Source organism: Eulemur rufifrons, chromosome 19, assembly GCF_041146395.1.
Source record: "Eulemur rufifrons isolate Redbay chromosome 19, OSU_ERuf_1, whole genome shotgun sequence".
Lineage (NCBI taxonomy): Eukaryota > Metazoa > Chordata > Mammalia > Primates > Lemuridae > Eulemur > Eulemur rufifrons.
In genome coordinates, this window is record NC_091001.1 from 72754724 (window position 1) to 72771084 (window position 16361).

Genomic DNA, 16361 nt, shown 5'->3' on the forward strand with positions numbered 1-16361 from the left:
GACTAACGTGTAAGAGAAGGTACAGAATGGGAAAATTATGTAAGAAGATAATTACATAAATATGCATGGGTATGACATTATAAAGTAACCTGGAAAATAAAGATGGTTTTGAGATGTTTAGAGAGAACAGGGCATTGTGGAGGTAAGCTTTAAGGTTGGGTTCTTTAACTGTATCATTTATTTTAACTTGAGAATAGTTCAAAGAGCCAATAAACAAAATATATTATTAATGTTAGAGAGTGACTTTAGGAAACTGTGGCTAGAGCCAGTGAAGAATAATCTATAATATTTATACTATATTTGGAGGATGTCTAGAATCCAAAGTAGTATAACACCTGTTATATTAATAGATGGATTTGGATTTGGAGGACTGGATTTGGATCCTGGACATCCTCCAAACATAGTATTATAGATTACTGTATACACCTTCACTATAGCACCTGTTATATTGTAAGCATTAAAAAAAAATAAGGTCATCAATACTTTTAAAACACAGAATGAACCAATATTTTTTAGATCAGATTTTAGAAAAAAGATACGAAGCTCAAGGAATTTAAATTTTAGAGGCAGCCCAAGCACTAACAGTACAAGGTGATAATAACCGTAATGCAAAACACATTGATGTGAATAGAGGTATTAATATTTTCTTAAGTCTGTTTGAAGTATTAGAGAAGGCCTCTGATGAGGTAATATTTTGAAGTGAGAGCAAAGATGTTGGGAAAACAACGTACTCAGGGAACATCAAGTATAGCTGGAATGTATTAATAACATGGGGAAGAATGGCAAGAGATTTTAGACTGGAGAGTTTACATGGATTGGGTTATGAAGGACTGGATTTGCTACTTGAAGATAAGGTTTAGAATTCATCTTTGGGTGCATTTTGGAGACACTAGTGGTAATAAATCATATGCATAACAATCAAAATCTCCTTTTGGCCTTCAGCTGTGACTATATAAACAATTAGAAATCTTTATTGATACTAATGTGCTTCAGAACAAGAAACCAAGGTGTATCATCAATTCTAGGAGCTATTAATTTCATCACAACAATTATTAGCATAAAACTTCAGCCAACATATATTGTTGGAACACTTTTTAGAATGTCCTTTCTTATAGAATATGTGTTCATCTAGTAGTTGAACAGGTTAAAATTCTAGTATAATATAAAAGTGGCACAAATGTTTTCCCATATCTGGGTCAATTTTATCTGTTATAACTGTAGGTAGAAATAGCAAGATAAAGCTTGCTGATATGATATTACTGTTCAGGAATTCAGGGTGCCACAGGTTACAAAAGATATATTTATAAAAAGAAATTTTAGAAAAGCAAGCATTAGGAAATAGAAAAAATTTTTCCTCTTTTGAAGAAAGAATTACAAAATTCTTAAGAGGAAGCAGCATTCAAAAACAGTAATGTTAACTGCTATCCAAAGATTTTATCTCACAGAATAAATTAGAATTAAGACTTTTTAATCCTTGATCATACATAAATAAAGGCAATAGAAATAACTTTGAATATGAAGAAAACCGTCTAAGGCCAGGATTTGGGCATTTTTATTATTGGCTGGGTAACCCAGTCAAGTTCTTCTAGATTCTTTTTAGGATTTTCACAGATGTATGGCGCTTCATTATAGCCCTGAGATGTGAGATTCCCAAGCAAAGTCATTCTGAACAGAAGGAAAAAATTTTTGCAGTGTTTGTTGTTTGGAAATTTCTTTGTTCTAAGACCATGTAAAATTCACCCTTTTTCAGCAAAACTTATGTTTTATATCAGTGCTGGCTATTTCGTATCCAGAAATATTACTTATTTTGGACTTTGGTCAGGTTGGGTAGTGTTTACAGTAACTGAGTGTCAAGTGTGGTTGGAATTAAAATTTTGACCTTTATTTGTACACTCAGAAGCCATTCTAATGTTAGTATTTGACTCTGAAAACCAGTTTTGAACTTGGTCAGTTTGAGGGCTATGGTCTATTGTTTACCTATCAGTGATCCGTAAAGCATCTTAAAAATTAGTGTTTTAGAACTTTAATTATCATATTACTTTTTTAGGAAATAAAATAATTTCTAGCTGAGACATTTCTTTTTCTGAGACTGTATAAAAATAGCAAATGTGGCATGGTGACTTGTGCCTGCAGTACCAGCTACTCCAGAGGCTGAGGCAGGAGGAGCACTTGAGGTCAAGAGTTCAAGACCAACCTGGGCAACATAGTGAGAACCTCATCTCTTAAAAAATTAAAAAAAAATAGGGAATTTCTTTTGCTATTACAGATATTGTTTTGATTTTAAATTTTATTTTTAAATTGTAAAATACACATAATATGAATTTTACCATTTTAACCATTTTTAAGTATACAGTTTAGTGGTATTCACATCGTTTTACATTCACATTGTTGTATAACCGGTATTGCCTTCCATCTCCAGAACTTTTCTTGTCTTTTAAAACTAAAACTCGGCCGGGCACGGTGGCTCACACCTGTAATCCTAGCACTCTGGGAGGCCGAGGCAGGTGGATCGCTCGAGGTCAGGAGTTCAAGACCAGCCTGAACAAAAGCGAGACCCCGTCTCTACTAAAAATAGAAAGAAATTATCTGGCCAACTAAAATATATATATAGAAAAAATTAGCTGGGCATGGTGGTGCATGCTGGTAGTCCCAGCTACTTGGGAGGCTGAGGCAGTAGGATCGCTTGAGCCCAGGAGTTTGAGGTTGCTGTGAGCTAGGCTGATGCCACGGCACTCACTCTAGCCCAGGCAACAGAGTGAGACTCTGTCTCAAAAAAAAAAAAAACAAAACAACTAAAACTCTATGCCCTTTAAATAATAAATCCCCATCTGCTTTGCCACTGGCCCTTAGCAATCACCATATTACTTTCTGCCTCTGTGAATTTGATTACGCTAGGTACCTCATGTATTAATAAATGGAATTGTACAGTATTTGTCCTTTTGACTGGCGTATTTCACTTAGCATGTCTTCAGCGTTCATCCATGTTATAGTGTGTCAGAATTTCCTTCCTTATTAAGGCTGAATAATAGTCCGTGGTGTGTATATACACCACATTTTGTTTACAAATATTTGTTTGAGTCCCTGCTTTCAATTCTTTTGGGCATCTACTCAGAAGTGGAATTGCTGGACCATATATGGTAATTGTACTTTTAATTTTTTTAGTAATTGCCATACTGTTTTCCATAGTGGCTATAGCATTTTACATTCTCATTAACAATACACAAAGGTTTCAGTTTTGCCATATCCGGTTTGCACCAACATTTGTTATTTTCTGGGTTTTTTGGATAATCTTCTAAAGAGAGAATTTTAATTTTTCTATTTTTATTTCTTTTATATGGCTTATTTTGGTCTTTGGTAGAACTGTGATTTGTTAAGAACTATGATGTGATTACTTTTCTTATTCTTAATTAAAATGCTATAAGGTGTTTCTTATTTTATTATTTTTTTGTTCGATAGCTTGTTCTGGGTGCCCTTTCCTTTTTAGTATAGTTTTTCCACATAAACCTATCTTCTTTTTTCAAGATGAGAGAGCACTGAAAGTACTAGGTGAAAATACGAGGAATTTGAGGAATAATGTATTAAGAGCTTAAACTCTTAAACTCTTTCTTATGCTCTGGAGCTAAGTTGTTACAATAGCCCCCTGGCCACCCGTGGCTATTTGGATTAAAATTAATTACAATTAAATAAAATTAAAATTTCAATTTCTTGGTTGCATTAGCTACATTTCAAGTACTCAGGAGACACATGTAGCTAGTGATTACTGTATTATCCAGTGCTGATATGGAACATTTGGTCTGATTATTCAACTTTAGAGTTTGAATCTTTTTCTGTCTTTTTCCTCTTGACAGTCTTTTTCTTTTCTATCCTCTAAGATCCTGTGGAATTAATTCATCATTCTTTAAGAAAGCCTATTTATAAAACATTTTCAGAATTCTTAAAACTCTTAGAGTTTAAAATAAGATGAGAATTAGTAGAAACTCTGTGCAATTTAAGGGTAAAGGAAAAATTCTCATTGATTTATATTGAGACTATGCTCATGGGTGAGCTCCTAAATATAGTTTTAAATAAAGAAACAGTTCTGGGGCTTAGAAGAGGGAAGTTTAGTTTAAACTGAAAGCAGAGAAAGATATGGCAGTTAAATTGGGGGACTCTTTGGTGAGTCATAATCATTGCCTTTTATAATAACTGCCATTTTATATTCTGATTGACTCAGAAACTATGTATAGGTCAACAATTTTAAAGGCACTAAAAAATTGAGGTTACTATACCTGAAAAGTCAGTTATTTTATGTATGCTATTTTATGTATGCTACAAATGTACAACTAATAGTAATTCTTAATTGTTCTCACAAGGCCTGTCAAATACTATTTGCTAGACAAATTTTTATTTTTAAACCTACTAATTTTTATCCCATCCACCCAAAACTCTGACTTCGTAATCACAACTAGGAAGTGTACATTCCGGGTAATTTAGTTTTAGCCATATAATCATAATAATTTTGTTTTTTACAAGATATAGAACTTTCTGCACTGATGATAGTGTGCTTAGTTAAATTGTATGGCAATAGAAATAGAGTGTTACAATACTCTATAAATATATAGAGTATAAATCAGAGCCTTGTAAGTTTCATGATCAAAGAACCAGTTTTTCCTTTTGTGAATATATTGTCTTCACTAGTATTTCAGTGATTGGCCCAGGAGATGGATCTAAGTTAGACAAGGCAGTGCTTTCTATTTTGTATGCACTTCTCATTTAGTAGCTACAACAATACAGTTATACTAGCATTTGGATTTGCAACATACAAGATGTAGATAGAGGCAGAGATTAAGGTGCATGTTAAACTGTTGATACTGACTGGAAGGAAAAAAGATTAGGTTCACATTTAAATAATTTTAATTTACATAAAGCTTTTTAAAAAAGTTACACAATAAAGAATTGCTGCCTTTATTCTATTTGGTTACATGTGTACTTGTATATACCTTCTTAAATTTTACCCCTGGTAAATTTTTGTTATGTTAGGAACAAGTCAGATATTTATTGTATTACCCTATAAATGTTGATCCGGGCTACAAAAGTGGGTTTCTTTTATTAAGATTGATGGGATGAAGATGTGAGAATGAATTGTAAGCTTGAAATAAAAATTGCTTAAAAATTTTTTTTCCAAGAAGAAAGGCTGTGTTGTTTGGTGATAGCCAGGGACTGACTGAGCATTTTGGCTGTATTCCGAATTCTGCCACTGACTCACTGTGTTTTTTGGCAAGTAACTTATCCTCCCTGAAACAAGTTCTTGATTCTTTACTTCTCTGTTTGTAAAGTTAGCATAATAATATTGTACTGACCTCAGATGGGTTGTGTAATGGTTTCCCACTGTAGAACTTTCCAGCATAAAAATAGTATAGATTTTCATTGCTTTGCTTTTTAAAATATGTATTTCTAAATTGCTATCTGTTTATTAGGTAAGCATATTGGACAATTTAAATGCAAAACAAAACCCTTACTGTACTGTTCAAAACATAGGTAAGCCTGATGAAGTTTAGTTGTATGTAACATATTAAGGACTATACCCTACAAAGTATGAATGCTTATTTTATTCATTTATTTTAGTGTCAGAAAAAAGAAGAATTCATTGAAAGAATTCAAGGTTTAGATTTTGATACAAAAGCAGCAGTTGCCGCACATATTCAAGAGGTAATGACCTGTATATAATTTTTATGTTCTGTTTATGAAACTGTGGTATGTTTATTTGTATATATCCGAAAATACTTAAAGTCATAAGGTTAAGCAAGAACAAATCAAGATGAAATACAAATACATCCTGCTTTTATACAAATTATCTTCTCTTTAGAGATAGTTCTTTAAATGAATCATCTTATACATGGCACAGTGCTAACTACAAATGTACTGTTGCCTTTATCTATAGGGACATAGGCAGAAAGTGTTATTTGAGGAATGAAGTATATATGTCTTTGTTAGACAGACAGAATGAATAGTTTAGTGAATGGAAATAGCTGAAAGTGGAACGCTGCTTGTAATTTAAAGCAATAATGAGGGAAGATGATAGGCTTAGTCATTCTAGTGATTTTCTTTTGAATGAATGGACATAGTATAATTTTTATTGAAGATAGTACTTGAATTATCAACACAATGATTTGTAGCAATCATATAAAACTTAAATCTAGGGTATATTGTGTAGTGTCAAATAATTGAAGTTAATAAAATTTGTTAAGATTGACTTTAAAAGCTGCTATTTCTGCTTCTATCCTTGGGTTTTTAGTCTCATAACGACTTTTTAGAATTACAATATATTGAATTTTACATGTTGATAAGAAAAGGGAAAGGAGAAAATTTTTAAATAGTGAAAATTTATAGTACTTAAAATATTCTTTATTTAGATGACTTTGTGTTCCACAGATTATCTTTTCGCTTAGTTAACATTCATAGAGCCCAGATTTCTTGTAACATAATTGTCAACAGTAAGCATATTTGTACTTTACAAGATATAGTTTTATTGGTAGTCTCCCTTTATACATGTTTGTTTGTGCTAGCTATGTGGTTTTATTTAATTTTGAATAAATGCTAAGTATTCCAAGTTACTGAATTTGCCATCATCCTTGAAAGTTAATTTTTGCTATTTGTTGTAAAAGTTAAAGCAACATATCAAAATCACAGCGAGAAATAGAAAATAACCAATAAATATTCACTTATATAACTTTTCCATTCTTGTAATATAATGAGAATCCTTTCTCCTAAGATTCACAACAGTGTGATCTTCAGAATCTATGAAGACTTAGCTATTCCAAATATAAAAGTGCAATAATATGTACCCTACAAGATTAAAAACCTCTTGCTTTTGAATTCAAGTAAAATAAATTAAAAGTCTTACCTAAAGAAAAGTTAATTGATTTTGTTAAAAAAGTTGTCAGATGTATCAATTTAATTTCCCTTAGGAATGCCTTGAATTAATTTTTTGTTGCTGTTGACTAGAAAATGAATGTTAAATTAATTTAAAGATTATATTTAATAATTTTTAGTTACAATGTTTTATCATTAATTTCAAATATTCTTTTGATATATTGGCTTTTCATATTTTTATTGTATGAGTTACATAATATTTTAGCTAATACTGTACTATAATGAAATAGATTTTTCAATATTAGCCTTTTTTTTTGTTGTTGCTTTTCTAAAGGTAACCCATAATCAGGAAAATGTGTTTGATCTGCAGTGGATGGAAGTGACTGATATGTCTCAGGAGGACATAGAACCGCTCTTGAAAAATATGGCATTGCATCTAAAAAGACTTATAGATGAGAGAGATGAACATTCAGAGGTTTGTAAATTTCTTTCAGTATATTGTGAAAATTTGCTTTCCAAAAAAGAAAATAGTAGCCTTAGAAGTTTTTCAGAATTAACACTCTGTTTCTTAGGGACAGGTAATAAGGCACTATGTCTTTTTTGTTGTGAAACACACTTAAACCAGAAGGATGTATAAGAACCCTAAATTGCTAGTAAATGAATTGCAATTAAGTTTTCTTTTCTCCTTTCATTTTAAATTAGTATTATTTTGATTTTGCTTCTGTGTGTTTTTCAAGTCACCCTCACATCTCTGGCAACAATACAGAAGTGTGAAACTGAAAATATGGTTGATGTAAGTGGAAAAATCATTGCCTTGAAGCATAAGAATTTGCTTAGGGTTAACTTCTTAGTTTTATTGCCACATTTTGAAGTTGGAAAAATAAATATTAATAAAAGGAGAATAACAGGTGTTCTGAATAAAATGTCTCACAAAAGATCTCAAATTTTTGTAGTTAGTATGATGAAGTGTGAGTTTAAAAAGAATTATTATAAGTTCCTTGAAGATAGAACTTTGCTTTTTAAAGAGAGTAAAATTGCACCACATTTTCTGTCTGCACTCTGTGAAAGCAGTTTATAATTTTAGGGAAGTCTAGACTGTAGTGCATGTGGTGGTGAGTAATATTTTCTTAATAGCAGAGCAAAGTACTCTGACATTCAGGAGAACGTATAACTTTTATCATTTGTTCCATTTACATGCGAGAGACAGTTTTGAGTTCATTTATAGAGAATTTGTATGATTACTCCTGAGACCAATAAAAGACTACATAGAGAAAATTCCTAAAGATTTTTTTTTTTTTTTCCCCCAGAACAAAGCTTTCACATCTCTATGAGGGTATTCAGTTTGGATGAGAATTTTCGATTTTTCTTCAGGCATTAAAAGAGAAGGAAATATAAGAAATAAATAAGAGTGGCTGTGGTGGCTCACACCTGTAATCCCAGCACTCTGGGAGGCCAGGGCAGGAGGATTGCTGGAGGCCAGAATTTCGAGACCAGCCTAAGCAACATAATGAGACCCCTGTCTCTACAAAACAAAACAAAACAAAAAATTAGCTGAGCTCAGTGGCATGCACCCATAGTCCTAGCTAGTCAGGAGGATCACTTGAGCCTAGGAGTTTGAGCCTACAGTGAGCTATGATCACACCACTGCTCTCCAGTCTAAGTATCCAAGCAAGAGCCTGTCTCTTAAAAATAAATAAATAAATAAATAAACAAACCTTTTTAGAGGAACAATTTGTTTTTAAAAAGTGAGGGCAGTGAGACCAAAGACAGGAAAGAGTAAATTGAAAAACATCCCTACTATGTATAAAACTTATCCTGAGATACTTAGATCATTCCATTTCAGTCTAATTTTGAACCATATGCTGTGTCGTCTTTTTGTTTTAGTGTCTTTTTACTGCTTTATTCATTTTCTAGAACATTCCTCTGTATTTGAAGTTATTCAGGTATTACAATAAGGTATCCTCTAGTTTCTGAGAAATTACTTCTAAAAATCTGTACTTTGGTTTTATATGACTGATGGGCATGTATAAAATGTTTGCTCTCATTTAAATGAAGTGATTAATATGGAGTGAACAAAATATCTGTCATTACATGACTCTGACAAAACTAAAAGGAATATGAAACACTGTATAGATTGATTGTTCGAAAAACCTCTATATTAATTCTGCCTGATTAAGTAGTTTTGTTAAATTTTTTTTTAAACAAGGAATAAAAAAAGTGGTCATATTCTCCTGTATCAGATATTTGGGAAACAAGTTGTTAGCTGGTTTAAATCCAATTCTCTGGAGAAGTTTTTTTCCCCAATTTGCGTCACCAGTAGATGCATTAGAAAGGTCATTAAAAATAATGACCAGATATTAGACAAATGTAAAGATAGTATATAAATCTAATGATTTTGTATCATTCAGTTGGATTGAAACGAGATTTTCCCTTTAACTTTTTTTCTATTTTGATTGATCTTTTGTTATTTTTCACTTCAGTATAAATATATTTCTCTTTACTTTTTTATTCTTAGTGCTATAGAACAGTGACTTCAGTCCTCTCCTTTTACTAAAAGCCAAATAGTAGGTTTTAATGAGTTTAAGATCTCTTCATTAACACTGTTTATTCTGTGGCAGACTTTGTGCTGTAAGTTTAGCACTTACTGTCTTATTAAACTACACAATAACCCCATTTTAGAAAGGAAGATACTCGAGCTCAGAAAAGTTAAGTAACTTGACAGATCTGTCTTAACTCCACTGCTTGTGTTCCTAACCATTATATTTTAATACCTTTGCCTAAATCCATGATTGTGCTGAGTACATCTCTAATTCCTTTCCTTAATAATTTTTATAAGTAGAATTAATAAGTCATCTAGTAGGTCATCTGATTTTTTTTCTTAGCATTGATGTATCTTTTTATGTTCATTCCTTAATATATATTAAGAAACACCTGTTTGGAAGATTTTATGCTAGAATACTTGGGAGCAACAAACTGACACAGTGTTTCAAAAAAGATCATTACAGGCTAGTAAAGAAGTTATTTTAATAAAATAATTAACTGTAGTAAAATTTTTAAAGTGATAAGTACCAAAAATGATATATCTTTAAATACTATAGGAATTTAAAGAAGGAAGATTTACTTGTAACTTCTAGTTGGAAGGATCCGGGAAGGCTTATGAAATTAGAGTTCTGCTTTAATAACATTTCCTGTCAGATTATTCTGAAAATGTACGAAAGCCTTTTCCGTACGGTACCGTACGGTAACTCAAGAAGTTACCACCATTAGAAAAAAGTCACAATGTCTAAATAATCCTTAATGGAAAATACCTCTGGACACTTACACTGGGTTTTGTTCTCCCTCCTTCCCTTCTTTCCTTCCCTCCCTCTTCTGTGTTCTTTTCATTGGCATCTGGAAGCTCTTGATATCTCCATTTCATCACCTACTGAGTTCAAATGTAGTATCTGTCTTCTGTAGTTTTCTTCTGTTCTCCATTTTGTGAATTGCTTAGTTGAGTGTTTTCGAGCACCTCTTTCTGCACTGAACTTTACTAGATAAGAGATCAAGAGATACAAAGAAGGTATGAGAAAGACTATATCTCGTTTATTAAGAAAAACTGCATTATTTGTAAGTGAAAAAATATGAGTTAGCGTATAATTAAGTGCTCATTTGTTTGTGCATGGAACAAATATTTATTAAATACTCACTATCTACCAGGTTCTATAGTGTCAATAGACATACAAAGAACGCTTCAAAAAGTGGCAAGAGAGAACATGGTTTTATTTTTCCTAGATGGAAGAAAATTGTATATCTTTGAAGGACAAGGAGAAAAAAGCCAGTAGAAAGAAAGAAATTGAAAATGTTTAAGTCAGGAATGTAGGTTGGGAGCAAAAAAAAAAAAAATGCATAATAGGGAGGAGTTAATCCCAGGTGGTTTTCTTCTTTGGCAAATTGGAGGAGAGGTTATTTGTTGGAAGTAAATGATGGCTGTTTGCAATTGGCTTAAGTAGAGAAAAGGGAATATATTTACAACAGTCATCATGGAGAAATTTGCCAGGAAATCAGCAAGATTTCGGTAAAAGAATAGATGGGTAGTAGAGATTAATTGAAAATGGATGGCAAAGTCTGTAGTGGGGCTGTGTGACTTTTGTTTTTCTTTTGGAGCTTTATCATCTTGGAGCAGGAATAGAGAAAACTGATGGTAGGTAAGGAAGATAACATAGTGTTATAGTCAAACTTGAATTTGAATTCATGGTATCCCTATCATTGCTTGTGTGACTTTGGTTAAGTCATTTAATCAATAATAGCCTCGGTTTCCTCATGTCACAAATAAACATAATTCCTTTATTTCCACTTATGGTACTGAATTAGATCTTGGAAAGTCCCCTAGCTAGGAGTTGAATAAAAAAATTCCTCTTTTCCCCAAAGAGTGAGCCATCATCAGACAACAGTCTGGTAGTAGTAAATTCAAAAGTAAGGGTGACATTTAAGAGTCTAATTGTAGTTCCAGGCTGAGTGGGAACTCTAGAGTTGCTAGGAATAATCTGTTTGGCTGAGCAAAAGGGGGGAGGAGTTGAGGTTAAGGCGTAGGTATGGTGATGTGGGGTAATGATAGTAAAGGAGGCGTGCCACAAAGGACGAAGCCTGTATGCATTGGATAGGGAATGGATATAGAGTGTAGAGAGAAAAGGAACTGAGAAATCATGTTGTGTGGTTTATCAGCAGGCACACTGGAATCTGAAAGTGATAGTTGCAGGAAGATAGGATAGACCTTGATGCAGGTGCTGAAACGTATCCCAAGGATAAAGAAATGAATTCTGGTAGATGGTTATAAAAAGAAACAAAAACCACAATGATTCAGTGAGGGTGGATAAGACTTGATGATGAGAAATAAATCAAGGGTGGTGATTTTGTGGTCCCATTGTGGTAACTGGACCCATTCTGGAGTAGTAGGACAGTTGAAATTGCCATAGAAGACAATTTCTGTTTGCCTGAGAAATTTGAAAGAAAAGCCTGAGATAATTTACCAATAAAGAAAAGGGAAATTAATGGAATGGAGGAACATGATTGTGTGAGGTACATGTGGATTAAATACCTCTTAAAGTTTAGGTTTAGAGATGGAGAAGGTTTGTGCCCTATGGAATGTCTCTGGAGGAAGGAGTAAGAGACGCTTTGAGATAAGAAGCAGATTGGAGCTACTATGTAGGAGAGAGTGCATAGGATGTAGAGCATATAGGATGTGGGAGTCTTGGCATAGCTATTAGCTAGTTGTGTGATCATGGGCAAATCAATAACTGTGCCTCAGTTACCTTACTGCAGAATAAAGAGATTGAACTAAACCTCTGAGGTTTGTTAGGTCCCTCTGAGATCCCTGTTTTTAATTTTAGAGCACAGCAGTCAAAGTCAGCAGCGATGGCAAGTTTGTATTTCTGGGCTGTCCATTAGCCACATATAGACATAAAGCTGTTGTGCACTTGAAATATGGCTAGTGTGACTAAGGAACTGACTTTTAACTTTAAAAAGTTTTTAATTAAATAGCCACCTGTACTACTGGCTGTCATATTGGACAGCACATTTCTAAACAAATCACTCTTTCCTTTGTCAACAAATCATTTGTGTCATTCTAACATTTGCTATCTAATCTAGTTATTTTATTATAATTGATTTCTTTTGTTAAAAAACTAGGAAAGGAAAATATTAAGTCTTACTCTAGGGTTACCTACTAAATAGCTCATGCAGAACTGTTGAATGAAACTTTTAAAAATGGCAGCTAAATATTACAAAGTTAAAACGTTTTTGGCCAATGAATTTTTTTGATATTGTAGTATAATACTTAGACTCAGTGAATAGTATTGATGTGTTTATTTTGCTGATATGTAGAGTACTAAAATTGAGTCTGTGTTTATTTCTGTAATTTCTTAGACTATCATAGAGCTCTCTGAAGAGCGCGATGGTCTTCATTTCCTACCCCATGCCTCTTCATCTGCACAATCACCCTGTGGTTCTCCAGGCATGAAGCGAACAGAAAGTCGACAACATCTGTCAGTGGAACTGGCAGATGCTAAAGCCAAGATAAGAAGGCTTAGGCAGGAACTGTAAGTTGCTGATTTTCAAGGTTCATTGCATTTATATGGTCCCAAAGGTGACCTAAACAACATTTTTAAGCTTATGGAATATAAATTAGTGGCTTTCCATTTTTAGTTTGTGTCAATGTTTTCACTAGTGTGTGTCAAAATGAGAAAAATAAGGAGACTGGCATAATGGTTTCCTAATGTTAAATTTATCAATTTAAAGGATGCCCTTTATTCTGGATTTATGTCCTTCCTATCTTTCTAATGTCTTTTCTTTTATAAAATTAGTGTCCTTCCTTGGCAAATTGGGAATCTCCTTAATTATTTTTTATTTTTATATTCCTTGAAATCCAGATTACTGGAAACCACTTATGTAGATCAGTGTTTAGGTTTTTAAAATTAATGTCTTAAAAGACAAAATTGTTGCCATATACTATTACAAAAAAATAAATTTTTCTGTGTATCTTCTGCATTGACTGATTGAAGTGCCTGAGTCATGTACTTAGTAAAGGTAAATATAGTCACATGCTGCATAATGATGTTTCAGTCAACAATGGACTGCATATACAACGGTGGTCCCACGAGGTTATAAATGAGCTGAAAAATTCCTGTCACCTAGTGACATCTCGATGTTCTTGACCCTGTGTAGGCCTAGGCTAATGTGTGTGCTCATGTCTTAGTTTTTTAAAAAAAATTTTTAAAAGTAAAAAAAAAAATTAAAAATTTTAAAAACAGAGAAAAGCTGATAGAATAAAGATATAAAGAAAGAAAATATTTTTGTGCAGCTGTACAATGTGTTTATGTTTTAAGCTAAGTGTTAATACAAAAGAGTTTAAAAAAATTAAGTTTATAAAGTAACAGTTACAGTAAACTAAGGTTAATTTATTATGGAAAAAAATTTTTTTAAGTTTAGTGTAGCCTAAGTGTATAGTGTTTAGAAAGTCTACAGTAGTGTACAGTAATGTTCTAGGCCTTCATTCGCTCACTGACTCATGCAGAGCAACCTCCAGTCTTGCATGCTCTATTCATGGTAAGCACCCTATACAAGTGTACCATTTTTTACCCTTTATACCGTATTTTTTACTGTACTTTTTCTGTGTTTAGATATGTTTAGATATGCAAATACTTATATTGTGTTCCATACAGTAACATGCTGTATGGGTTTGTAGCCTAGGAGCAATAGGCTACACCATAGCCTACGTGTATAATAGGATATACCATCTAGGTTTGTGTAAGTACTGTACATGATGTTCGCACAATGAGGAAATTGCCTAATGACACATTTCTTAGAGTGTATTCTCGTTGTTAAATGATGCTTGACTGTATTTAGGTTAATTTTCAAAGATTGTTGTAAAAAAGTAAGTATAAATGACATAAGCATTCCTTGTAAAGATGTGACCAATCTCTGCTGGAGCTTTTTGATTTTGTACTTTAAAAAAAAGAAAGGATTTTTGTATGGGGGGCTTCTTTGTTTCTTTTAAAATTTTTTTAGATGGTTTTCCTGGAACTTGAGCTTCAGAGTATAGATTTTAAATTTAAAACCACAATATAGCAATTGAATTTATTTACTGATTATTTAAAGCAGTTATATGAAGTGATTGAATATGCAAGGTAGAAAGAAACATTACAGTCTACAGGAAAATTTGAAAACAAAAAAAATACAGCTTTCGCTTGTGGATGTCTGCATTATTATGTATCTATTGAAATGAATACGCCCAGGATATTCTATAAACAGCTGCACCAGGAAAATTAGGGAAGAGATTGCTGTTATTAGTTTGACTGGCAGTTAATGGATAGCCTAAACAGTGAACACTAGTTCGTTCCATATAATTTAGCACAATCTTCTCCAGTCTTCAGATAAAGCATGCAATTAGAACTGTAATGATGGCTATGAATTCATTTAAGATTTTGTACTATATTAGAATTAATTTTTAAATAAAATTTAGTTGGCCATGGAGTATGTTAAAATTCCAAAAACTTGAAGAGATTGATAAAAATTTGGTTTTATGTATACTGATTGGAAAATGTAAATGGATATTTTTAATGGACAAATAACTATGCCATAATATAGCAAGTATTTCCAGTAATTAGCATTTCATCAGATACCATTTAATATCTTTGTTGTCCTTTGAAAATGTGTTTCTTCATGGATTTCTTCTGTTAACATTTGTTTTACATCTTTTTATTGGGACAGGTCTTTACTAAAGTAAATGAAGTACAGAAATTATGGTGGACAAAAATAGTCCAGGTCTCTTTATATAGCTAATGGAGACTATACAGTAAATAATTGTGATGAGATCATGCAAATTAACTAATGCCATCCTCATTTATGGGCAGTACATTATAATATTATTGCTTTTGATTTATAAACATGCAGAGTAAAAGTATAATTTGCACTTTGGCTGGAAAAAGTAATTTCTTATAAATTTCACTTTTATTGGAGTAGTTAACACTATTAAATACTCCCTTTAATAATTCTCTCTGCGTCTGTGGATCCGGTGTTTTGAAAGAGTTTTTCTCTATTATAAACTATTAATACAGTGGCTCACACCTGTAATCCTGGCACTTTGGGAGGCTGAGGCGGGAGGATCACTTGAGGCCAGGAGTTCGAGACCAGCCTTAACAACACAGCAAGACTCCATCTCTACAAAAAATTTAAAAAATTAGCCAGGCATGCTGGCATGTTCCTGTAGTCCCAGCTACTCAGGAAGCTAAAGCGGGAGGATCCCTTGAGCCCGGGAGTTTGAGGTTGCAGTGAGCTATGAAGACACCACTGCGTTCTAGCCTGGGCAGCGGAGCAAGACCCTGTCTCAAAAAAAGAAAGAAAGAAAGAAAACACCCCCAAAATGATTTTCTTTTCTTTTCTTTTTTTTTTTTTTTTTTTTTTTTTTTGTTGAGACACAGTCTCACTTTGTTGCCCAGGCTAGAGTGAGTGCCGTGGCGTCAGCTTAGCTCACAGCAACCTCAGACTCCTCGGCTTAAGCGATCCTACTGCCTCAGCCTCCCGAGTAGCTGGGACTACAGGCATGCGCCACTATGCCCGGCTAATTTTTTCTATATAGATTTTTAGTTGTCCATATAATGTCTTTCTATTTTTAGTAGAGACGGGGTCTCGCTCAGGCTGGTCTCGAACTCCTGACCTTGAGCAATCCACCCGCCTCGGCCTCCCAGAGTGCTAGGATTACAGGCGTGAGCCACCGCGCCCGGCCTCTTTTCTTTTTTTTTTTAAAAAGAGCCTTATTGAGATATAATTCATGTATCAGAAAATTCATCCCTTTAAAGTGTACAATTCAGGAAGGAAGGGTGTATTCATAAAATTCATAAACAGTGTACAATTAAATGGTTTTTAGTTTATTCATAGAGTGGTGCAGTTATCACACTGTTCTAATTTCAAGACATTTTCATCACCCCCAAAAGAAACCCCATACCTATTAGTAGTCACTCCCTGTCTCTCTTTGC

At 33.2% G+C, this 16361-nt stretch overlaps 1 protein-coding gene across 1 annotated transcript in view; it reads left to right on the forward strand.

Moving 5' to 3' along the window:
- CCDC88A (coiled-coil domain containing 88A) overlaps positions 1-16361 on the forward strand; it is a 123290-nt gene that overhangs the window by 40780 nt on the left and 66149 nt on the right. The window contains exons 6-8 of the mRNA XM_069494280.1: positions 5605-5688; positions 7187-7327; positions 12754-12926. Of these exons, the coding sequence (XP_069350381.1) occupies positions 5605-5688; positions 7187-7327; positions 12754-12926 (398 nt within the window). The remainder of the gene's footprint in view (positions 1-5604; positions 5689-7186; positions 7328-12753; positions 12927-16361) is intronic.